Raw genomic sequence first — 25,628 nt, forward strand, 5'->3', positions numbered from 1 at the left:
AGGTACAATGAGCTATCCCAAAGCAGGTGGCCCGAGGTTCTGCAGCCTGTTTCAGTAATGGCCGCACAGCGCGGACACTGGGTTATATTTGCTTATGTTTGCATCGTAACCACATTTCCCCAGCTCTGGCCAATCACAGTCGACCTAGCCCTGGGCTTGACTTATTCAAACCAGAGAGGAAAGCGTTATCTGCTCCTATTCAAAACAGCAAAAACAAGAGCAGACTTTTAAAGGCTTCTTTTAAGTCCAGCTCCACGCCCTGGTCTATTGATTTTTTTTAAAGTGCACAGCCCATCAATAATTCAGTGAGGGAGGATATGAATTCGCCATATTGTAGATATGAACACACTGTGCTAATGACAGGCGGCTGGCTAGAGCTCCCTACTGTGTGAGATGATTCTGGGTGACTCTGTGGTCACAGGAAAGCTTCTCAGTCTTTACAAGTCATCCTACTATGTGCCTGGAAACCATGGTGGGCTCTGAACCTCATGTTTGGCAGTATCAAGAACAGGCCAGGAGCCCCCAGCTCCCGCAGAGCGTCCATCAGTCTACAGCCAGCAGTCAATAGTGGCTAGTACATGCTTGCTAAGTACCCAGGGGAGAGGGAGTTGGTTCCAACCTGGGGCCAGAGAGGAGCTAATGTAGTCCAACCTCTGTGAGCTTTATCAGAAACCCAGTGTGTTCTGCTGGGTGCTACAGTTTCATGACCAGAGGTCACACAGGAAGACCAGCATCCACGGCACGAGTGGCAGGGAAGGAAGGCAGCTCCCTCTTCTGCACAGGTTTTAAACCAGCCTTTATTAACAACTGTAATACAAATATTCCAAAAATATAAACAGACTCTTAATGGCATCCTACAGTTCAAGTTTTTGAGTAAAACAAATGTATCAAATCATGAAGCAAGGTGGTCTCGGATCCCATAGCCCCGTCACAGTGGGAAGCAGACCCCTCCCCTCAAAATGGCATCTTGGAAATGGGCAGATCTGGGTAATTACAGGCAAGAATCACCTGCTTATGGAGCAGAATTCTGGGAGCTGACCCTGCACTAAAGGATGGGGCAGCTGGCCAGACCTGTGACCTCTCCTCCCCTGAAGAGTATTTAATGTTTTCTAGAAAGAGGGGCTGGGAGTGTGCGCTGGGTGTTGCTCCCAGCACGTCATAAACCAACAAGGTGATCACACCTGTGACCCCGGCACTCAGGTGGAGGCAGATCAATTCAAGATAATTCTTGGCTAAATGTGAGTTCAAGCCCCTGTTTAGAAATCATGAAACCCCGTCTAGGGGTGGGAAGAGGGAGAGCTAAGCTACTTTAAAAAGGGAACTTAAGAGTAGCCATGGTTAAGTAGTCCAAAATGGCAACGGCTTACCGTTCTCATACTTAGCCAGGCTGATACACTGGATGTAGACAGCACAAATGGGCCGCACTGCCAAGAGGCCTCTGAACAGGGCAGGGCATGGACTTGCCTGAGACCCATTTCCCCGGGAATGGCTGCTGTGAGGGTCCCATGCTTTAGTACAAAGCTTTTCCGAGCCACTGTTAACAGAGGGGGTTAAACAACTACACAAAATCTTTGGGAGGCAGGAGGGAGTGAGACAGGTCCCTGGTTAAATGAAGGCAAATTCATTCAACTTCTTTAATTAGGGACCCATAGGCCTACAGTGCCTCCTCTACAATGTGCAGAGTGGACACTGTCACCTGGCCCTTTATCAAACTGGTCCTGTGTCCAAAGCTCCCCCTATAAGAGGGACACGAACATCAGGCTTTTGATCTGAAGCCCAATCAGACACACACTGTGTCCCTGAAGAGGCACCTTGAAGAGCTGAACCTGGCAGGGCAGATTCCTGGCATGGCTTTGCGTGGATTTGGACACCTGGCCCGTGATCTGACTTCTGAAGACTAGTCTGCACTGGGGTGGCTGGTGGCAGTGTGGTGGCAGACTGGAGGAGGAGCTGGCTCCTCTCAACCTTGCCCTGCTCTCCTCCCTAGCATCACTTGCTCCTACACCACAGAACTAGCACAGGGTCCACGGTGGACGTTTAGGTTTGGGAAGAGGAGCTGGTGTGGCATCTCTGTAGCAGACTGACGCAGGTGACAAGAGGGATTCTGATGGCAGACAGGCCTAGAGAGCTGGGGTTTCATGGAGAGGCCGCAGGGGCTCCCACGAAGCCTCACTGGGCTTTGGTCACAGGTTAAGCATGGAGAACCAAGAAGCCAGAAAGGGACCTTTAATCCCCTCTGGGGCTCTTACTGCTTAGTCAGGACTAGCTCTCAGAGTAACTCTGAGAAGACACCTCCTGCAGTAAGACCGGGGCCTGGACCTGAAGCTCCCATGTTTCTGGCTAGCACCTGGAGCCCTCACCTCGCCTTGGAAAGACCTCACAGACACCTGCAAATGATGCTGGGGAAATGACTTCTTTGTCACAGAAGTGAAAGACAAGGCTCCACAGCCTCGGGCCAAGGAAGAAGTCTTCATAATGTGGGAAGAGGATGGTAGGCCCCACTCAGAACAAGCTCCACCACCAGGCCTTTGCACTGAGGCAGGACCTAGGGTGTGGAAACTAGAAAATATTGTGACTCCTGAGTGGAGGCGACCACACCTGAAATCAACTCACATGTGCTGAGCCACCTCCAGGAGAAGCAGAGATGGGGTAGAAACTGTCCCCCACCTCAGAAGGAGGGACAATCCTACCTAACCCTGGCCAGGACTCAGTTAAGGCAGTGATGCTGAGGTGGGGGCCCCTTGTGTTCCCAATAACAATGACATTTCTCAATAGTTTCTGCTCTAAAGAAACTTCCACTGTGACTCACTTTTAAAGCATTTAAACTGAGAGCTTGGAGGCCCAGAGTGCAGGGCTGTGAGAACGAACGCTCAGTTCCATCACCAGAAGCAGGAGGCATTTGGCAAATCAAGTAACAGCAACACCTACAACCTGGGAAAGTCGTTCTCCCAAGGCCCCGGGGAGGAAGAAAGACAGCCAGGTCAGGACACTGGGGAAGACACAAAGGAAGAGCCCCCCCCCCCCCCCCAGCCTTTGGAGCCAATGTCCTTGCATCAACTAGCACAGAATCCCTGAAGAGCACTTTTGGGATCTACAAGCAAGGAGACAGACATCTTGCATTGAACATTTGAATGTTTCCTGCACCCAGCACTTCTCACACGCATTTCAGGCCCAGGACCACAGCTTGACCAGATACAAACCACTCCATGTTTAGAAAGAGAATTTTAAGAGTTAAAAAGAAATCAGTGATCTGTCCTCTTCCAGGACAGAGAGACGACCTTCTTTCCCATGGGAGTAAGACTATGGCTTGGGAGTAAGAAGGCCTGGTGCTGGGGCCTGGGGCCCTGAAGTGCCCATGGCAGGCAGACAGGCAGGCAGGCAGGCAGCTCTGCCGAGTCAGGCGCAGCCCACAGAACACAGGACCTGGTGGGTCTGCAAATGTGCTCTTATCTCCAAACATGTCTGCAGCTGCTGGCTAGGTTTGTTTTCTGAAAGGCGTGTGCCTGGGCATCCGAAGGCAGCCTCTGGCCTCTCCTTCCTCCTTGGCACAGGCTGTGTGATGCTGAGGAAAGGCCACGGTTGGCAAGGAGCCTACAATAGTTCTCATGGCTACAGAGCTCAGGACAGCAGGAAAGGAGACAAAGGGCCTGGGCTGGGGCACCAGATGGGCACATGCACACACACTCACCCACACCTGGGAACCACAGGGTCAGAGAGCTCTGGGTCTTGGTCTGATTTCCTGCTCTGTATGTGACCTGCCCTACAGCTTTTGTCTAGCATGCCCTGGCTACTTGCAGACCCGTCAGTCAGGTTGATCACAAAGGCACAGTGTAGCAAATCCCCTGTTGGGATGGCCATTTCTTGGAGCAGGAAGGCTAAGGGGCCCGCAGCTGCCCAAGGCTGGTGTAGACATCATCCGCTCCACTCAGCTCCTCAAAGACTGGGATCAGGTTCAGCAATTCTGTATCTGCCATGTCATCAAACCAGGACTGTACAGGCACCTGGGGCAGGTAAAGGTGACATTATCTGACTTTTCCTTTCCTTTTCCCTGCCACTGGAGGCTGCTGGGCCACACAGGGGCAGTGGAATCCTCTGATACAGCCCCCAGTCCCAGCCTGCAGCCCCCCCAGTCCCAGCCTGCAGCCCCCCCCCAGTCCCAGCCTGCAGCCCCCCCAGTCCCAGCCTGCAGCCCCCCCAGTCCCTGATGCCTGATCTGTGGCACTCACTGCATTTTCTGGGTGGAAGATGTAAGATGCAGGGGAGTTGTCCAGAATGACAGTTTTCCTCAGGTCCCTTCCCAAGCGGCTGAGGTCCTTGACATAGCAGCCCTGGTGGAACACACAAGACTCCCGGAATAGGCGGGCCCGGAACACCCCACAGCGGTCCAGGAGATCTGTCACAGGGTCAGCATACTTGGCCAAGCTGGCAGTGAAGAGAACACATTCAAAGAGCTCCCCCATTCGTCTCAGGAACTCATCGACGTAAGGCCTCTTGAGCACATATACCTGGGGAAACAGTGGATTGCTGGAGGAACGCCATGAGGCCAAGGACATAGCACTGCCCCTGCCCAATGACAGAAAAGCAAGCAGTCCTAGATGTCTAGGGTCCCTGGGACCTCTCCCCACCATGGACAGCTCCACCAGGTTCCCAGGCTTCGGCTGGCTCAACAGGCCCAATCCTAACCAGCCAGGAAGGAAGCACACTGTGTCCCCGGAGCCATCTTCATCGGGGGGTGGACCATCAGCTGCCTCCAGAAACAAGTAATCAAGAATAGGCCTCACGGATGGAAACAGCCTATCCTGGATTACTTGAATCCGGCCACAGCCTCCATAGTCATTTTCTGTACCGGATTCTAGCAGGACAGCCTAGGTAGGTCCCCATACGGCAGGAACCCCAAACTTCCTCAGCCACATGCCCTCACAGGGTCTCTGAGAATATCACTTTTGAGGACCTGCTCACACTTAAAGGTTCTTCAACTAACTCGCCACCCATCTATGATCTGCTACTTCTTTCTCACTTCAGCTTGCACAAGTGTCCCTTCTCCTCCTCTGGCCCTGTTCCTCAGAGCAGCACAGGGTCCTGGCCTAGATTCGGCCCCATCTGAGCAGACCCATTCCAGACCCTTTCCAGTCTGGCAGCAGAAACCCGAGGCCACAGACTGCTCTCTCAGTCTGCCATTCCACCAGCCTCACGGACAAGTTCCTTCCTCAGCAGCTCCTCACCAGCATGGCTCCCCTCCCAGTCTCTTCTCAGATCCATGGCAGGCAGCCCTCTAATTCAGGCAGCTTTATTAACCAGGACTGTTAATTTAATTGAACACATCTGCTTATGTCAGGCCCCCCCCACGTTCTATTTCTTCAAGTAGTCTGCAGGGGATGGTGGCTCAGGTATAGAAGCCTGCAAAGGGGGAGGGGCTGTGATGACAAACCTCCAAGTCTAGAGCTGAACTTTCCAAGTCTTTGAGAACAGGTGCCATGCCTGCTGGGGTGTCTGCCTGCCCCTCAGGCCCACCAGCATGCCTCTGGGCATGTGGTCTTTCACCAATGCCATGCAGTCCTTATTCAACCCAGGCAGCAAAGTGTGTGCCGCCGGAGCCTGGTCTCTTCCACTTGGATAGATGTGTATACAGCACTTACAGAACCCAGTGTAAAAAACCTCAAAGGACAGGAGGTGAGAAAGGGTGTCACAGGAGGGCCTTAGGCCAGGGAAGACACAATTCAGTAGCTCTTCACCAAAGGGCACAGGGAACTCTCCAGGCAAAACACCACTACCAAGGAATAAGAAAATGGAGCAAATCCCAACAGTCCCTTATACAAAGCAGAGCCCGTCCTGTCTACTTGGTAAGGATGGTGTCTAGGAAATGACTGTCTGGGCTGGAGAGCACATGATGCTCTTCCAGAAGACCCAGGTTCAATTCCCAGCACCTACTGGCAACTCACAACTTTAACTCCAGTTCCAGGGGATCTGACACCCTCAGACACACACGCAGGCAAAACACCAATGCACACTTTTAAAAAGCCAAAGTGATGGCTGGACTATCATATGAAACGTCAACAGGCTGCACACACAACGGTGCTCGCTTTCAATTCCAGCATCCGGAGGCAATGGCAGGTAGCTCTCTGAGAGTTCCAAGTCAGCCAGAACTAGAGAGACCCTGGACTGGAGAGATGGCTCAGTGGTTAAGGACCACTCTTCCAGAGGTCCTGAGTTCAATTCCCAGCAACCACATGGTGGCTCACAACCATCTGTGATGGGATCTGATGCCCTCTTCTGGTGTCTGAAAACAGCTACGGTGTGCTCATATATAAAATGACTCTTAAGGCAACAGTTCTTACAAACAGTCTGCACACAGAGAAAAGAGAGTGTCACCTAGAGGGAGACATGGATGCTCTGGAACCAAACCAACAAAATTGTAAAGAGGCTGATAATAAGTAGGTCTGAAGTGATTTCCCTTAGAGGCTTGGCGTGGGTTGGCAGACAGCTCACCTGGTGCGTGGTCCCCTCAATCTCTACAGGCACTATGAAGTCAGCATTGTTGATCGGCTAGAAGGCAGAAGTGGACAATGTCAGTAGACAGGAAACTCCTATCCCCTGGAGACAGCCCGGTAAGCAGTTCTTAGCTAGCACATCTCTTCAGGTTTTCCCTTCTCCTTCATCACCATCCGTCCTATCTGCCAAATTCTACCTGAGGTAAGTTTCAGGGCTTTTGAGATAAGGTCTTGCTACACAATCTGGGCTGGCCTTTAATTCATGTTTCCAGAGCTTTGGACACGCAGGCATGCATGCCTAGCTTTTCAAGACCGGCTCTTCCTGTGCAACTCAGGTTATTCTGGAACTTGTGTTTCCTTGCCTCTGCACCCAACTTAAGGCTTTCTTGAATTAACAAACACAGTAGTCAGCAAGACCAGAGGTGCTGAAGCGGACTTAGCTGCTTTTTCCAGGGTAAGTGAAGACAGAGCATTTATCTGTGGTGGTGGTAGGGGTGTGTGTGTGACTACAGGGTGACCTGGCCCTCTGTCCTCTCTGTGTTCACCTTTCCAACCTTGTCATGCGGCCTGCACAGGCCCTAGAGAAGGGTGCCACGCTGACTTACCTTAAAGGAACTATGCACAAGGGTCTCGTCCAGGTCAATGACCACGCAGATCCTTCCTTGATCTTGCTCTGTCACCTCTGGGAGCAGGCAGGTCCCAGGGATCTGAAAGCAGAGCCGGGCTGCTGAGCTGTGCCCAACAAGAGGCAATCCAACCGTCCCTCAGCCCAACGCTAGGAAGGAGCAGGCTGTCTGCAGGCAGTCATCAACTCAGGAAGGTCCTGCTTACAGGACAGAGGCAGAGGGTCTAAGGAACATTTCATGTCATTCTGGGATGGTATAGAGTAGCAGAGAAGGGGACAAGGCATATGCCTGTCCCCACAGCTTCACAGAGGCCCCAGGGAGGTGCTTAGGACAGGAAAGTTAACTGTCCTGCCTGCCAGGCTAGTCAGGGCCTACGGGGCCAGCCGGACTAACATACCTGATAAAACTGGTACTGGAGACACTGGAGCAGATCCGACTGTGGGAGACAAAAAGTGCTAATTAACAACTACATCTGCCCTAATCAAAACACCGCACGTGCCCTCTGAGGACCCACAGACAAAAGTGCCCTTCCTCAGGAGCTGGGAAGGAGGGGCAGCTCCTCTCCACACCATGAGCACAGGCCCTCAGGTTTGAGCTCTTCTCTGCAGGGTTAGCCTCTTGCTTAGTCTGTCTCCTCCCAGGCCCCTGGAGCACACCAGCGTAAAACACTAGGAGTGCCCACGAATATGAAGGGCAACAGACAACACTAAACATGTTGTAAAAAGGACTGAGTGTTCCTAACAAATCTTGAAAAATATTAAAATTCTAGAACTTACAAAACCCGAGATTGTCATCTGAGCATGTTTCTTTCAAACATGGGCTAGCGTTTCTGCTTGGTAATGTCTGGTTTTGATTTTGCAAAGAGTCTTACAAGTGGCTCGCAGTAGCCCAGTGGCAAACTGTTAGTGTGGTCTTTTTGTTTGTTTTGAAACAGGGTCTCACTACATAGCTCTGGCTGGCTTTACACTTGCTGTGTAGACCAGGGTGGCCTTGAACTCAACGGGGATCCAGCTGCCTGCTAAGTGCTGGGTGCTATCTGGGTCACTCAGAGCATGGTGGTTTTAATGCCTTGGCTTCTACAAGGAAACTGGCTCAGAAGGCAGTTCTGGACATGAGGCATTCAAACACAGGCTTCACAGCCAGATATTTGAGTTCCAACCCCAACACTGTCAACAATGAACCCGAGGTTCACCTTGCACATCTGCAAGGCACCTTTCCAGGGTGGAATCTGCAGACAGCCATCCCACAGGTGAGAAGTACCAAGGAGACAAAGCGAAGAGAGTTAAGGGCCTATGGGCCAGGGTTTCCGACACCAGCGCAGGCCACAGTGAGCACCCATCCTGCTACCTTGGCAATGGTGTTGGCCTCCTCCTTGTGTGTGCGTTCGGTGGAAGAGCTTGACTGGCCAACATGCTGTGTGTGAAAACAGCACAGGAGGGCCTTGAAGATACTGCGGCCACGGGGCTTCTTAGGCGAGGACTTGGAGACTAGGCCTAGAGAAAGAAGGAAGGACAAACAGACACATCAGCTACAGGGACATCATCGGTCTCAGCAGCTCCACATGTCCGCATGCTCTCAAGTCTAGGTTCTGCAGGGGTACAGTACACACTGACAATGGGGTGTGTGTGCGTGCCTGTGTGTATGTGTGTCCCTTGAATGAGGAAACTGTAGTAATCCCCCCTCAGGCTTGGGTAGACCTGAGATGCACAGGTTTTATTCTTCATACTATGGCAGGCCTCACGGGGATCCCAAGGTAGGCTGGGTGTTCTGTGACCCAGCACCTGCACAGTGCCATCAAGATGAGCTTGTGAGGCCTTCCGTCCCCTGAAGTCAGTAGACACATGATCCGTACCAACGTCAGCTGCCCTAGACCCTGGATTAGCAGCAGAACCGAGTCCAAGTTACTTAAACTTTCAGAAGTTCCCCAAAATGGTTTGAGATGGCTGTGGATAAAGAAGCTCACCACCAAGCTTGACCACCCAAGGTCCATCCCACATGGTGGAACCGATTCCTACAAGCTGTCTTCACGTGTACAGACAGGTGTGAGCACGCTGAACTAAAAAGAGAAAGAAACCCCAAACCTCAGCTCCAATTAGGTGCCTACGTCTGAATCCATGTTTCCTCTTCAGTCTTGCCATTTTCCTTAACACTTCACCGCTAACCCAACCACCCTCCTCTCCAGTCCATGCTGGTTGGAAAAGAGCTGAATTAAGACTCTAGGTCATGACATAGTACAGCTTCCAGTCTGAGGCTGAAGCCTGTTTCCAGACTGCAGCTGCTCTCCCTGCCTTGGTTATCTGGGCTTTGGACACACAAAGCCAATTTAACAGGAAGCTCAGCAAGGCAGCCCCAGAAAGGTTGGACTGATAGAAAGCAAAGGGCATTACTGGACCCAGCAGCAATGAGCTGCAGATTGCTGCGAGGGGCAATGTGGCCAGGAGATGGCGCTGTACACCCAGTTATGGAATGGTCTCTTCTGGAGGTCTGCCTGTCCCAGAGCTACTTGAGAAAAGGCTGGTCCACTTTAAACTACTGTGCAGGCAGGTAAGTGCCACGTGAGGGAAAAGCAGAATGACCCCAGACCCCGAGGGCTTCCCCCCACGCGGTAGGGGAGCCACCCATTGGCAACTCTTGCTCCGTCTGCTGCAGAGGGAGGTCCTTTATTGGAGGAGATGATGGCGGAACCACACCCACTGACCCGAGGAAGAGAGAAAAACCAGTCCCCAGATCAGGGTGGAGAAAAGGCCCTACAGAGCAGCCAACACCACAGTCAGTGCTCTCACTGGGACAGTCACGGCCTTTCTAGTGGGTGACTTCTTCCCCCTCTTGGGTTAGGCTTGGGGTTACACTGAATTTTGGTATGCATACTAGGAACCTCTCCAAAAGTTAACGGAGCCTTTCCAGGAAACTGTTTGAAAATCTGGACATCACTTTTTTTTTAAATGTGAAGTTAAAGGGCAAATTTTGATGTGAATTCTCTCCTGTATGTGAATTTCGAGGTTCACAGTCTGGTTGCTAGGACCACAGAACAGCAAGAATTTTTACCATGGAACCATCTTGCTGGCCCCATGGTGTCACTTCAAATGTCTTGGCCACATGAGAAGAAACAAGATTTCTTTGGGCATTTGTGAAGTTTTTGCTGAAGAAATCTGCCAAAGTCTCTCAAAGCTCAGTGTTGGTGGATAAGCTGTCTGTTCCTTAGAAAAGAGCCCTCAGACTCCTAATTATTTCTGCAAAACCAGAGAGAGGGGCTACTCCCACCCCACCGCTGGCCCACACTAAACTCTGTTCAGGGGTTCAGGTCAGATGCTTTCCCTTCAGTTTATACTTTCTTCTTGCACAAACCACAACTGGAGGCTGTAAGCTCTGAGGAAAAGGAATCCTGAAGCTGGGGCCAGGGACAGTCCTGCCTGTGTCCACTGGAGGCCTAACAGGCACAAGTTCCTAGGCCTATGCAGGGGGCCTTGAACTCCGTAGGGGTGAGGGTCTTCTCCAAGGCACAGTGTGACCAAAGCCTCTATCTGAGGAGATCAAAACCGCCCTGGCCTTGAGTGCAGGCTCCTGACAGAAACATCCCACACACAGGACCAAAAGCTGCCCCTTCCAGGCCCCACCTCCCAGCAACCTTTCTGCTGCAGGCTGCTTTTCTTACTTTTCAAACACTACTCCTGAGGGGCACCAGGGCTAATTTAGCTTCCCCAACATGACTGCTTCCCTGCAGGGCCAACAATTTCATCAACTGACTACTGTGGGGCCTCTCTGGCCTGCCAATCCTGTAGAGCTAGGTCCTGGAGAAGCTGCCCTTCTCATGCCATAGCCCCCATGTGAGGGAAGGGCCACAGCCACGCTTACAGGCCCGTGCTGGACAGGCCATGGCAGCGCCGTGCCGTCCGTCAGCCTCACTGACTCAGTAGGTCCTGCCCCCATCCACAGGAGGGGACGAAGCGGAGGCAGATGGGTTCGTCAGCCTGCTGGGGTCATGCAGTGGTAAGAGAACAGAGTGAGAATTTGAACCCAGAGCAAAGGCTGTGGACACTCCCCAACAATGTCGACAGCTCTACACTGGTCTCTTCTGGGAAACGTTTGTCCTACTCCCCTCCGAGATGAGCCAGTGAAGGATCGGAGTGGAGCCTAACCTGACAGGCTCCACCATATTCTTGGGCAGGTCAGAAGGCAGGACACAAGGCTGAGACACAGTTTTATCCACCCGCCCCCCAAAACTCCAAAAGTTTGTATCAGAAGCCTTTGGATGAATGGTTCCTTTCAGTCAATGCTGGGCGCCACATCCAGGCAGGAGGGGGAACACTGGGCAGGCACAGTGCATCCCCGCCCCCACCCCCCTTTCCAGAGTAGCCAAGTCCTTCCCTGTCTGCTGAGAAGCACCTGCTCTCCTTGCACCAAACCTCTCCATGTCCAACAGGCCGGTAGACAAGGGGAGCCAGCTCTAAGTAGAAGGAAGGCACCTCCTGTCCTGTTGCCCCTCCCCTCGCCGCTGGGCATTCTGGATAGAGGCAGCCAGTGAGGTATCCCTCCACTTGCTGCTGTCTGGGCTGGAATCCAGGCTCTGCTGGATTCAACCATGAAGCCTTAGTTTCCTTATCCAAAACTTGGGTTAACAGCAAGACCTCACTCAGGACCAACAAAATGAGCGAGTGAGGTCCAGGGTGGCCTCTAAGACTAAAAGCTGCACTAACTGCCGACAGCTCATTAGGCCTCAACATGGATCACTACTGAGGACAGCATGGCTCTCACTACAGAAGAGCAACAGGGAACCAGGGGACCATCACGGCCTCACACAGTGGTTGAAGGTCAAGGTCAGATGAGGGTGTGAGTCTGGAAGTACTCCCCACCCACCAACCGGTCATTCCCACTCTGAGCTCTGGGTATGACAAACGGCAGCGATGCAAACACTACCCTCCCCATGCACCCCTGCGCAGCACAGGCAGCCTGCGCCTGTGAAAGCCTACGCCTGCACACAACAGATGAAGCCTGGCCTTACCAGGACGACACTACTTCTAACCTTCTGAAGGTCAGGTCTAGTTAGCACGGTTGCCAACAACAGTTATGTATCCTGGTGAAGGAACTCCTCACAGGAAATCCGCACAGCGCCGGACAAGCAGAAGACAACTCCTTGAACTATGGGACTGTAGTAAGACCATTCACACACACATAGTTTCCTGGTTCAGTCCCCTAACATCCCCCTCAGCAAAGGGCAGGGCTAGCTCTCACTAGAAAATGGCCTCTGAGCAGCCTCCCTCCCCTCTGCTATTGGAGGAAGGAGAGTATTTGGAGCATTTCCGGCTCTTCCTGGCCAGCTGCCTGGGCCCTGCAGCCAAGACACATCTGATAGGGGCTCCCTGTGGAGAGTCCTCCTCCCAGGTTGTCAGCAAGAGGCATCTGTGCCTTGGCCACGGACAGGCACTGGAGTGCCAGGTTGATGGAAGGGCTCCTTGGACCAGCAGGTCAGTGGGCAAAGAGACAAGAGGGTAGGAGATGCCTAGACAAGCCCACAGGCAGAGCAGCAGAGGACGGTGGGCCTCCCTAGCCACAGTGGCCAACTTCCGATGTGCTCTCTTCTGTTAACAAGGCAGGTAGGGCAAAAGTAGACGTGTGAATCCAACTGCATGGGCTGAGTTTTTTAAAGCAGTTTGCGTCACAGGATTTGGCTCACACGGGTACAGCTCAGGCCTCTGGTAGTCCCGCACCGACAACTCCGCCCCCCTTGTTGGGCAGAGGCTCTGTTTGTATGTATTTGAGGCAACCATCTCCACATGAGTCACCTCAGTTCAAAATCCTGCCTCATCCTCATGAGGACTTAGGGATGGGCCAATCTTACCCTACCACAGGCCTCACAGCCCTCTCAGGGTCTAAGAACAAGGATTTTCAGGCAACTTGATCTCAGAAGAGGCCTCTAGCTGAATTATTGGGGAAAATATACGGAGCTTCAATATTTAAAAATAAGAGTAATTAAAAATGTAAAGGTGCAGTGGGGGTCTCTGGGAACAGCAGCTTCTGGAGCAGCAGGAGCTGACCTGAGAAATGCTAAGGGCTGCATCCTACCTTGCTGCAGTGCCCAGAGCAGGGTGACACTGTCCGGTACCGGATGCCAGCCATGTTAGCTCTCCCTCCTCCTGCAGAGGGGCTGAACGGGCTCACGGAGGGGGCTAAGGGAAACCTGACAAGTAGGACTGAGAAATCATCTTGATGGAGATTCAGGGCTGGTTTGGGATCTCTGTCCCAACCTTTGAAATGCTTGGGCTTTATGGAGAACCAAGAAGACTTCAGGGCAAGGAGGCACAGGCAGGGCAGGGGACAGCTGACGAGGGTCTATCCACGGCGCACTGGCTCCAAGGGCTGGGTGACCGGAAACGGGCTTTGGGTCAGATCTCCACCAGCAAAAAAAAAAAGAAATAATTCTGGCTTTGACAAAAATACCAAATGGGGCAGGGTCCTCAGTTTTTCCATCTGTAAAGTGGTAAAAGAATGACTATCTTAGAGTGTCCTGGCCTGGTGACAGCTGCCCTTGGTGTCAGGCACTGGGAACTCTGAAAGTCTGCTCTGCTCCTCCACCAGGCAATGAGCACAGCTCCTCAGCTCTGGGTCTTGGACAGGCCTGGGGTGCAGGAGTGAAGTGGCAGGACCTGGGTGAGGTCGCCCCCCAAGGTCAAGCGGGAACTCATATCTCCCAGGCTGCTGAGACAAGCACTGGTCACAGCACCTTGGCCATGAGTGTTCTGTGGACCCCGGCAAGAACAACCACTCTCCATCCACTCAGAAAACTCCAGGTCACCCTGCAGGAGCCACAGGCTGCCTAATGAAAGTGACTCTGGACCCTGAGGGAATCTTCTGCTGGGCTGAAGAGGCGGTTGGCTTCTTTGCTGTGCTTCCTGGCTCTGCTCCCAGGACACCTGTCAGAATCACGGGGAGCATTGGAACACACGCGGCCCACCTGCCGGCCCACCTGCCGGTCTCTGAGTCAGTGGGTCCCAGGTGTGCGGGTGGGGGAGGGGCTGTGCTCTTGTAAGTGTCACCGGGAGATTCTGATGTGTGGACTTTGCTGAGCATTTTAACCAACCCCTCCCAGGATTACAAGGTGATTGCTCTGGAGCCCAGAAGCCTTTCTCTCTACCAGATCCGATGATAATCTGGGACCAGTCGGGCTGACTCTGGTTTGCTTCGCTAAGGCCACTTGTTTTACTCCCCAAACAGAAATAAAACAAGAGACAGGGCTTGCTGTCTTCGCTCTCAGCATCAAGGAGAGGCCTCCTCCTCCCCCTGCTGTGCAAACAGAAGTGTAATGCTTTGTCCCTTCCCACAGATCTCTGTGACACAGCCCTTCTCTCACTGGAGTGGGAGCCATGTTTGTTCCCTGGAAAACAGTGCAAGTGTGTTAGAGTGAATTCAACAGGATGCGAGTCTGTCAGGATTCTAAGAGGCTGACAAGGAGGCCTCCCTGTGACCCAGCACTGAGCAGTAGGCAGGGGCTCAAGGTCTTAGTCTCATTACAGCACAGCACCAAGGATGAGGGGAACACACACACACACACACACACTCAGGTTCACTCAGAGGCTCAAGGCTAGCAGCAGAAACGCTAACCAAAAGAGAGCACACACTCTGCCTGTGGAGTCCCAGTGCCTGGCTCCCGGGAGAGGCTGGACGCTGCACTCACACAACTTAGTCTCTGACCCCGAGTGCTTCATTTCAAAGTCCACTTCCCCCTCTAGCCCCCAGCAGTGCACTCACACCTGCATGGAACGTTCATCCACATTCAGGCTTTTGGAGCATGTGAGAGCCACATGCGTCCCCTTCCTCTCAGTCACTTCAGCTTGAGACAGGATGAAAAGCTCTAAGCTGTCGAAGCCACCTGCTCTCCTCCTCCTAAGAGTACCCAGAAGAACCTAATCTGAGACCATAGACTTACTGAAGACAGTGCCAATTACTGTCACCTACACAATCGCCAAGACACCAAACTGACTTCAGACACTTCTTGAGGCCCAGGGCTATAAGGCTCCTCCTACCCCCTGATGCCCAGGCAATGGCTGGAATGTCTAAGGCCTCCCCTGTCACACAGGCACAGGCAGTGTGCAGGAAGGCTGTGCAAGGCTTGCTCATCTTTCCCAGGCTCAAGCTCCTTCCACACCAACTCGGTGACTAGGGGCACCTGTCCTTAGTAAAATCCACATGTCCGACTGGGCTGTATTTACAGTGTCCAGCGGGAAGGAGGACTCAGCACCAGCCAAGCGCATTTAGGAATGAGCCTGAAACAACTAATTTTGCTGCTGGACCGACAATAGCGAACACCTGACAACTGTTCCCTCATAACTGCTCAAACTTCCCAAGGTAACCCTCCACTTCCTCAAAGCCCAGGGGGTGCTGTGCACGACTACGTATGTCAGTAAGCACACATGTGCACTTGCAGAATCCACATGTTCACACGTCCTCTCCCTGGACAGCCCTCCAGAGCCAGCTGCCACCCTGTTTAACTTTTTACCTTCTCTGGCTGGGAGGAAGGACACGGGCCTCCCCATGCCTGCAGTCCCCAGACTTTTCACCTCTCTCAAGTATGGCTTCTTTAAACCTCACCAAGTCAGCCGCCAAGCCTCAGGCTCTGCACTGACTGTGGTGGAGCAAAGGCCCTAACCCAGGGCTCTCGGTGTGGAGAAGACTGCCTTACTTGGTCTCAGTGGCCACTGGGACGGGGACAAATCCAGAGGGGGCAGGACTGAGCCTGTCAGCCCCACCTGTGCAGGCCGGCCTAGGAAGGTCCTACCACCCACCAACAAAACTCCTTTCAAAACTTTTCCTGTTAAAGGCTCCCAGACCCCATGGTGGCTCACAACCATCTGACTCCAGTTTCAGGGACCCAGATGCCCTCTTCTGACCACTGTGGGCTAGGTACCCACGTGGTGCAGACATACATCGAAGCAAAACACCCATACTCATAAAATATAAATCTAACAAAGCCACTGTATTTTTTTAGTGACAGCATGTGGGAGAATTATTCCTCAGTGTAGCCAGCCATAAGACCCCACCCAGTTCCAGATGTGAAAAGAGGAATCCAAAGCTTAGTCAAGAGTACGCACTGGATCTTTCCATAACAGATCATTTCTGAGTCCCCCCCCAAAGTCCTGATAGGTTACTGGAAGCCCTGCCCATACTTGACTTTGGGCTGCCAAAGGCAGCCTTGTTTCCTTTGATTTCCCCATCTAATCTCAGAGCTGGGCACAGCCTCCCAGTAAGTGGGTGATACCCTTACACCAGGCCGCAATAAATACCCATTCCTCCCAAACGGATACTTTTATTTTTGATGTGATACACAGGACCAGCTTCTTGCTGTACCTGGGAGCCAGTTCTCTGTCTGCCTGGAAAGATGATCTAATTTTGATGCTCTCGTTATCAATGATTTCAGCAACTTTGTTCTACTTTCCTGACTGTAATTACCTTTGAATCATCAACACACCAGGCAGCTTGAACACTCAGAACAGAATGCAAAAGATAAATAGTCAAAATAAGAAAAATTTACATTGGTAAACAACTTCGCCCAGAAAAGGATGAAACTAGAGGCAACCTGTTTCTTTCCAGAAATCAACTTATCAATAAACTGTTTCAGGCTCCTCTTCCGTGCTTCCAAAGTTACACTAGAGTTGGGGGTGGGACATGGGGAGGGGGAGGGACAGGAATTCCTAAAGGAGTGTTAGGATGCAGGTTCTGTTTGTAAATGACGTCGGAGTCAGCTAGCTGGCCTGGTTGCTGGGTACCAAGCATCTCAGGAGCAAGCATGCCTTCCCCTGGAATGCAATCAAAGGACAAGGGGGGGGGCGGGGGGGTAAGAAAGGCCAAGAGACCGCGGGCTGGAGAACAGATTCCTCCAGGGAGAAGTGTGAAGGACAAACTACACACAAGTAAGACAAAAATGTAACTCCAAGAAAACGCAACCAGCACCAGCAACCTGACCCGGTCAGGAACCCAGCTGCTCTGCTCTCGACGGCCTGTCACTCAGCCTGCTGGATGAAACTTCAGCTCTGATTTGCTCAGTGCAGCCAAAGCAGTCCAGATTCTTCTTATGCCACTGTGGCCCCACCACCCTCAGGACGACACTAGGAGACCCTGTAGGGGGGAAGGGGCGGGAAGGAGGCCGGCTTGTCACTCCCCATCCCGATTTCTTCACCTGGAATGAGGCTGCAAAGGGAACTGAGCAGTAACTGGCAAACACGGGCACCCCCTTTGCAGCGCTCAGCACTGCCGAGGGGCCTGCAGAGAGGTGAGCTTGCTGCGCGGATCTCAGAGCTGGGTCGGTGATGCAGTCGGTACACCGACCCTGGCAAGGAGGAGGGGCAGGCAAGGCTTCGGCTCTGCTCAGCGCAGGCTGCTTCAGAAGGCCAAGAAACACGCACCGCTCCCCTTCCCCCATCCTGACAAGGAATTCCAGAGAGTCTGGGACACCAGCCCAGCTGCTCTGCCCCTAGGCTAGGCAAGTTGGGTAGATTCCCTGGGAAGTGAACCCCAGGAAAAAGTGACCCGCTGCTCTGAGTATTAGTAGGGGGTGAGGACCTAAACCCAGGCCCCACAGCTGGCCTCCTTCCAGTCTCTAGGCCTCAGTCTACTCAACTGTGGCACGGGCCTTTTATGCCCCGCTGGAATAGAAGAGAAACGCTTGGGATCTAGTTCCAAGAGCGTGCTCGCCACTCAGCCTCTGAGCCAAGTGGCCACAGTCCTGGGAGTTCTCTAGAAAAAAAAGGGGGGGAGGGTAACACTAATACTTACTCTGGGCGAAAATTCTCCCAGCTACCTTGAACACAATGCTTAAGGCCAGGTGAACATAGGGGAGAGTTTCAGGGGACCCCACTGTGATCAAGCCGAGCAATCCCATTTTCCCAGCCCCAATCTCCTCCCCGCCCCCGCGGGAGGCTGAGGCCTCCGCTCTGCTCCCCAAGCACACCCCAGAGAGGGCCTGCAAACGCCCCTGTCTGCTCCAATCCGACCCGACCCGCCATTAGGCAGGGGGGTCGCGAGCCTCTGCCCACAGACAACTCGCACTTTTTCGCTGCGCGATTCAGAAACACGCTGGGTCTGATGCCATCCAGCGAATTATGTAACCAGGGACACCGCTCCCGGGCTAAACAAACGCGGCTGTGTGTGTGCAGCGGCGGCCCCGGGGGAGCGCTCGGGGCAGGGAGGGGCTCCGGCCGGGTCTCCGGTCCGGCTTGTTTGCTCAGCCGAACCGCGAGAGTCCCGCGCCCAGCGGTGACCGCGGCCTTCCCTCCCCTCCCCCACCCCAGCCTCGGGCCGGTGAACTTCGTCCGGAGTCCCCGCGCCGCCACGGCCGAACGCCCGGGCATCCCGGTCCTGCATGGGAACTCCGGTCCCGGCGGCGATCCAGCTCGGGACCCCTCGCGCCCTCCCCGCGGCCCCGGGGCAGGCGCGCAGCGGTGTGTGCAGGGGGGGGGGGAGGAGTGACCATTCCATCCCCGCCGCTCGGGTTGGGGCGGCGCGGTGGCCAGGCGCGACGCGCGCCCCCGGAGTCACTGCCTGCCCCCCGGGGGGGAGGGGTGGCCCGACCGGTGACAGCTGCGCGGATGACACCCTCCCGCCGGGCGCTGGCAGCCCGGGCCTCGCTCAGCCCCCAACTGGGGTCCGCGTGCCGACGGGTGCGCGAGGACCGACGGAACCCGGGGTCCCGTAGGACCCTCCGCCCCCTCCCCGCCCGGGGGCGTCGCAAAGTTTTGGGAAGTTGCGCCCCTACCTTGCTTAGTGAGCACCAGGGCGTCTTCCCTCCGCGCCTGGGTGATGATGGAGCCGTGTTCCATCTAACAATCCCGCGGGCCCGGGCTGGCTGGGCGAGAGGACGCGCGGGCGGACGCGCAGGCGGGCTGGGGGGCCTGGGCGGGGGCCCGTCGGGCTCCGGCTCCCGAGACTCCGACTCCCGCAGCTGTTCACATCCCCCCCTCGCGTTTCCTCCCCAGGCCGGGAAGGGAGGCGGCCTGCACAGAGGGCGGGCGGCCCAGGCGGTGGATCCCCCGGTGCCCCCAGCCCCGATCCCCCGGTGGCAGCTCCGGGCTCCTCAGTTTGGGTCCAACATGGAGAATCCGGAGCGAAAACAAGAGGAGGAAATGGGACACGGGGCGGTTTCCAGGCTCCCCCCTCCCCTCCGTACTCCAGATAAACAACCCGCGGCTGCAGCGCCCACCCCCGCGCTCCTCCCAGATCTTGGACCGGCCTCTCCACCGCCTGCCGGCGCGTCCCGCTCCGGGCCAGCGTCCTAGGCCTCGGGACCCTTCACCGGCAAGCGGCAGGGGCTGCGGACCTTGCAGAGGTTTGCTATTTTCTTACGGAAAAAGCGAATCCCCGAGGGGGGTGGGGTGGCGGGCGGGCAGGCTGGCGGGGGAGACTTGAAACCGCTCCGCCGCTCCGATTGGCCCTCTCGCAGAAAGGGGGCGTGGCCCCTCCTTACTATGCGGTGCAAGGACCCAACAACATTCCAGTCGCCACGGCCACGCCTCCGGGCCACTCCCCGCTTGCTGGGCTGCGGCCTCCTGGTCTTCTCGGCCACACCCCCTTCCCAACTACTTAAAAGGCCACTCCAAAGCTCCGGTTTCCGTGCTCGGTGCTAGGGCTGTTTGTGTTTCCTCTGCTTTACTCGGAGAAGGCTCAGTGGTTCCGCCCTACGGAACCTGGGAAGATGGAGAAGCCAAATTGGGTTCGAGGCAGTTACGGTATTTCCTGCTTAGAGCCCATTGCCTTATGTAAGAATACCGCTAATTTATACCTGGACAGGAGTATGTAGGGGCGGAACCGAGACTCCAGAGTGTAAGGAATGGAACTGACCTCGGAACTGGGTGACCACACTAAAAATGACATTTTAAGTGTAAGGCCTCCTAAGGTGCCAGCCCCTTCCACTCAGGCATCCGTCCCCCTAGCCCAGTTCGCCACCACCATCTCATGGTTCCCTCTCAGTTTGAGGAGGATAGAGGTGCCTAATGAACCCAGAGAGCCCTACCTCAGTCTTCTTCAGGCCGAGGTTTGAACTCACAAACTGCTCAAGATTTCTCAGGAAGGGTTTCTCTCCACTTTGTCTGCTAGAAGTAACAGCTCCAAAGGAGCGGTTTCAACTCTGTATCGGGGTTGTTTTAAAAACTGTATGTTGTGTGTGCGCCCCAGTGCACTGGGGGAGGTCTCTTCTATCCTTCCACAGTGGGCTCTGGGAATCAAGCTTTCCTGAGAAGTGCTCTTAACTGGCTGAGTCATCCCACTCCCCTTTCAAATGGTTTTTGGTGATCTGTCCTCAGGTCAAGTGCCTGTCTGGGTTGTTCAGATTGCTATGATTCAGGGGAACTACCCTGGTTAAGAGGAAACCTTAGTCCCTGGGGAATGGGGACAGCTGGTGACTTTCCAACTGTAGTTCTCCTAAGCTGGCCATTGGTTTCTCTTAATCTTGTCCAAATAGGTCAAAAACCTACAAGGTACTATCATCATATATGTATATAACCTGTGTTCCCTACAAGTGCGCATGCTTGCCCATTCCTACACACACACACACACACACACAATACTTTTTTACATAACACTGTTTTAATGAAAACACTGTTTTTCCAAAGTGAATGTGGCTGCTACCGAGGATCTGAATGATGCTTATGTAACCTCAAACCCTGAGTCTGGGTAGATTCTAATTCATTAAGGGGAAGGAAGCCGGAGGAGTTCTGACATATTTGCCTCCCACCTTTAAAACAATGAGATCGGTAAGGAGAGTCTCAGCGGGTTGCTAAGGGACCTTGTTGGACTTTGACCCTGTTGCTCTTGCTGGGCGGGCTCCGTGCTGAGGCCTGCTCTCCAGCGTGTTGGGTGACACTTCTCTCCCGTTCATTTCCTCTTCCACAGATAGTTTCTCCCTTCAAATATTTATAAGCTACTGCTATATATATATATATATATATATATATATATATATATATATATATATATATATATATACATTACCTGACTCGTTTTTTTTAAAATTCCATTTGTTAGCAGAATATATATGTTCATCTTCAAGAGGAAGAAACATGGTCAGGAAAGGGTTAATTGCTTCCTCTGAGGACTCTGCTGATAGAGCAGCAGCAGCAATGGGGAAACTGAGGTAGACCTGTCATGAGTTCAAGTCCTTCTACACACCTTATCTAGGAACTTCCTGCCAATTTAAAAGGCCTGGGGAGACTGGGAACTGTTCTATTCATTATTGGATCTCTCTGCTTTTTGTTTTTTGTTTTAATTCATATGAGTACATTGTAGTATCTTCAGACACCAGAAGAGGGCATCGGATCCCATTACAGATGGTTGTGAGCCACTGTGTGGTTGCTGGGAATTGAACTCAGGACCTCTGGAAGAGCAGTTGGTTCTCTTAACAACTGAGCCATCTCTCTAGTCCCCATTATTGGATCTCTAGTGTCTTGTGTCTAACCAGACAGGCCGAGTGCTCCTTGTATGGTCACCAAACATGTGGTGACTTCCTGTCTCAGTGTTGTTCTTTGCCGGTAGCCAGAGATGCATCATATACCACAAGACAACAGTATGTGTCTGAGTGTGTTAATGTGTGTGAGAGTGAGTGTGTGGTGAGTATGTATTACTTTGAGTGTGTGCACTTGTATGTGTGCTCGTGAAGACCAGAAGGTCAATATCCGAATCTTAATCAGTTACCTTATTACTTGAGACAGGGTCTTGCATTGGACCTGGAGCAAATCAGTTCGGCTGGGCTGTCCAGTCGCCTGCCCAGGGATCAGCCTGCCTCTATCCCTCTTCTCCCTCAAACACACCCCTTCATCTGACTTCCACATGAACTGAGATGGGAACCCAAGTCTCACACTCAGCTGCTGAGTCATCTCCCCAGCCACCGATGACCCTGAATCCTCTACTTCCACCCCCAAAGTCTGGAATTCTAGATGTAGTACCAACGCACCCTGGGGATCACACAATCCCAGGGCTTCATCGGTCCAGGGAAACGCTCTACCAGCCGGCCTGTGTCCCCGCCCCGTCCGTGTTATTATTGCGCTTTGGTTTTTGAGGCAGTCTGACTGTGTAATCCTGGCTTGAACCTCCTCCTCACAGAGACCTGCTGAGGTTTGGTCTGTTCCTGTTGCTGTGATGCTGAGTTCTGTCCCCAGGGGCTCAAAGGGCTTGTTCCCTATCAGTAAATTCTCACATTCACCAGTTTTTGTTGTTCAAACCTTGTTCTTGTTGGTTGCATAAAAGATGGTGCTGCTGATTACTGGGGGGATTAGAGGAAGGGTTGGGGGAAGCAGGGATGGGGGTGGGGTGGACAGGAAGAGGAGAAGGAGCAGGAGTGGAGACAGGAGGAAGCCAGAAGAGGTGGACCATGAGCACATGGTCAGCAGAAATGGCAAGTATCTGAGGTACACTGCTTGGAGGTAGCCAAGCCAGCAGACAAGGAAAAGTTAGGTTCAGCTACAGAGATCCACCTGCCTCTGCCTCCTAGTCCGGGGTTAGAGGTGTGTCACCGGGACTGGCCACTAGTATTTTGACAACAGAAATAGTCCACAGTCTGGAGGTTTTAGTTGTTGTCTGGTTGAAATCCTCATTCTGCTTTGTGCCTCTGGGAGTTCTCAGCACCAGGCTGCACAGCCCTGTGTCCTGTGTCAGAAGACCTGTGTCAAAGTAAGGTAGAGGGAGGGAGACCAGTGACAGGGAGAGAGGTTGGGAGCACCACGGGATTCTGGGGAGGAGGGAGGAGCTGGTGTAGGGAGCATAGCTTCTCTCTGTAGTGCTCACTGGGGGGCTGCCCGGGCCTTTAGGTTTTGAATGATGAATTCTGCAAGGTGCTGGGAGCCAGCACCCAGCCCCACTGCTGACTTGGCTCTGGGCTCTTGTCCCCACATTCCAGTAAGGATAATGGCCTTCATCATGGCTGGTTGTGACAATTCAATAAGAAAACAGGTGAAGGGTGGGGTCTGAATCACCACTAATAAAAATCAATCACTCATCAGCCCAGGCCCCTCACACGAGAGACCTGAAGTCACCATCTATAGTGAGTCCAGAACACTGGCGGCCCCTTTGCTTTCCAGTCACAGGGAGGGCTGTTCTGGCTGCAGGCTGGCAGCAGGTGCCTCGTCCAAGTCCCCAGCCCATGCTGCTGCTCCGTGCACACCCGACACTGTCTACGAGGGGTGCTGCAGCAGCTCGTCCAAGGCTGGGTACCCAAGGTCCCCAAATCTGGCTTCACCCCGTTTGCTGCCATAGGAAGAACCCAGAGACCTGCGCCTCCACACCTGGGAGCAGGGATTTCTGTCGGCCGGATGTCCCTCTCTTCGTGGTGCCTGCTTCACCTTAGGTTAAGGTTCAGATGGCAACTCTTCAGAGCCTTCCAGGTCCCTGTGTGACTTAGGTGATGGCCCACAGCAGCCTGTGCCCAGGGACTGGCTTGTTTTCTACTCACCCTCTCAGACTGGCACACTGCTCCCTTGCTCTGAGCACTGACTGAATCAGGCCGGCTGCTTTCCCACCCAGGACGAGAGGGTCCCAGAGCCCCAGAGCTGAGCATCCCAACACCCTGCCAGCCACCTAGGCCCCCCAATCAGATCTCCATTGAATTTCCTTATCTGCTGACCGCTTTGCCCAAGCATTCAGAAAGGGTTCATATGGTGAGGAAAGCCAGGACAGGGCAGACCTGCCACCCTAACACACTGTGTTCCGTACGGGGGTAGAGGGAGTAGTGTGAGCTAAATGCTGGACTATTTGGGGGTGGGGGGCTGAACCTAACTCGCCTCCGTTGATCGGTACCCTCCAGGGACAAAGGCTGGCAGTTCCTCAACTCCCAGGTTCTAGGAGACCAAGTGACCTAGGCCCTAGCAATTGGGGACCTGGCCTGATCCTAAATAAGGAAGGCACAGGAGCAGATCAAGTTTCCTGGAGTCCAGTATTTACAGGGTCCCTGGACCAAACCAAACCTCCCTCTCCCTAGTTGCTCTTGGCTTGCGAATAGGGAAAGGCGAGCCGGGCCCCTTCTGTGCCCCACCCCCTCCCTTCCAACCAGGCGCGCCTCTCCCTCCCTCCAGGCTGCTCCCAGGCTGTCGCCGCATTCCAAAGCCTAGGCGGCTCTTTGAGGTCACGTGGTGCAGTGGGGGTGGGAGAGCAGGAAGCCCCTGACCTAGCCGGCGGCCTTGACACCCTACGGAGATGCGGATTCTGGCCCCTCCTCCCCCGACCTCCCAAAGGCCAGCGGGCAGACTTACTGTCCTTGAGCCTGCTGCGTGTTTGCTGTTCGCTAATCACCTGCAAACCTCTTTGTACCCCAGCAGAGGTCTGCGTACCTTCCCCATTCCAAGACCTGGGTGGGAGTCAGGAGGGCACGCCTTCTGGAAGGAGGAATCCGGACCCTGAGCCGGCGCTCCGGGGAGTGAGAAAACTGGTTTAAGCCAGATACTTAGCGAAGGCCAAGATTATCCTTGTCAAGCAAAGTCTAAATCGGTACTCTCTGTTGAGCCTGGTTGGAGGCCTCTGAAAGCTGTCTTTTGAGACAAGGGACCCGGAAACTAAGAGGATCGATGGGTTTCTTCCAAAATGGGTAGACACGTAACTCCCAAGCAACTAACTCTGGCTAAGGGTAAATTTAGGAAAACCCTGCCCTGGAGTTGACCCAGGTCACAGGAAGGGGGCCTGGCTTCCGTGATGGTTAGACGGGAATGGCTAGCTTGGGACTTGAACACCGCCTACCGCCAAGCTTGCCTCGGGAGGACGGTGTTCCCGGGAAGGGAGGAAGGAAGGTGGACAGAGGAACGCACTCCTGAAATCCAAGATGAGAGGGAAGTAATTCGAGAACCATTCGTTCACTCGAATGTTTACTAGTGAAAATGACACGTGCACCCATCCGAGACTCCACCACGCACGGGCCTCCTAGAGATCTTGCCCTTCCACACTCAACGGTCCGGGGCAGATGGTGCTAAGGGCCACAGGCATGGGCGGAAAGAAGAGACCAGCGCAAAAGCGAGGGTTAGGAAGGAAATACTACCCCAGGCTAAAAGCGAGAGCGGCGTCCATCAGCTGGACTGAGTGGAGTGGGGAGAAGCCCAGGGCCATGCAGCCCACGCCGCAGCTGAACAGGAGGGAATGGCGGAAACTGCATTGGAGACAGAGGGCCAAGTCGAGGTGCCCACCCTGGAGGATGGTGGGGTGACATCCCTTACCCTCCCAAGTCCACTGAATTCTTCAGGCATATGGAAGGAATTGGTGTCAGCACTCGAGCTGCTTTACAAAAATTAATATTTATCTTATCAGAATAGCACGCTCACAGCTTAAACACCAAAAGACTTCTGACAGGATCAGAAATCCCCCTGGCTTCTCTCCCAACCCTGAGCCTAGTCCCTGGGGACCACCCTCGCTCTCATCTCTTAGCTGTTCCTGCTGGTTCCTTCTCTGTGTCTGAATAGCATATGTCCTGACATTCTGGGGTCATCTTTAATTTGTTCCCTCCTTGTTTTGGTAGAGGGTTTCTGCTGGCTCCTTTCTGTGTGTCCAGTCCCCCTAT

The 25,628-nt window shown here is 53.7% G+C and overlaps 1 protein-coding gene across 2 annotated transcripts; it reads right to left on the reverse strand.

Moving 5' to 3' along the window:
• Positions 1 to 779: 779 nt before the first annotated feature.
• On the reverse strand, positions 780 to 19,331 carry CTDSP2 (CTD small phosphatase 2). 2 transcript variants are annotated; one of them, XM_080935570.1, is made up of 7 exons: positions 18,858 to 19,331; positions 8,462 to 8,607; positions 7,512 to 7,550; positions 7,094 to 7,195; positions 6,487 to 6,543; positions 4,227 to 4,505; positions 780 to 4,001 (listed from the first exon to the last, which is right to left on the reverse strand). In XM_080935570.1, exons 1-7 carry the CDS (start codon positions 18,919 to 18,921, stop codon positions 3,876 to 3,878), a joined length of 813 nt encoding a protein of 270 aa, XP_080791696.1. In that variant the 5' UTR covers positions 18,922 to 19,331; the 3' UTR covers positions 780 to 3,875. The 2 variants fall into 2 exon arrangements, with proteins under 2 accessions (XP_080791696.1, XP_080791697.1); XM_080935571.1 differs by lacking the exons at positions 8,462 to 8,607; positions 18,858 to 19,331 and adding an exon at positions 8,307 to 8,330.
• Between the last annotated feature and the right edge of the window lie 6,297 nt (positions 19,332 to 25,628).

Source organism: Micromys minutus (genome assembly GCF_963924665.1).
Source record: "Micromys minutus genome assembly, chromosome: 22".
Lineage (NCBI taxonomy): Eukaryota > Metazoa > Chordata > Mammalia > Rodentia > Muridae > Micromys > Micromys minutus.

Bases quoted from the DNA above. Each gene is read 5' to 3' on its own strand.
- CTDSP2 (XM_080935570.1), bottom strand. From the start codon at position 18,921: ATGGAACACGGCTCCATCATCACCCAGGCGCGGAGGGAAGACGCCCTG. The intron at 7,196-7,511 runs GTATGTTAGTCC...CTCTGCTTTCAG, and splicing joins TCCAGTACCAGTTTTATCAG to ATCCCTGGGACCTGCCTGCT. The intron at 4,002-4,226 runs GTGAGTGCCACA...TACCTGCCCCAG, and splicing joins TCTTCCACCCAGAAAATGCA to GTGCCTGTACAGTCCTGGTT.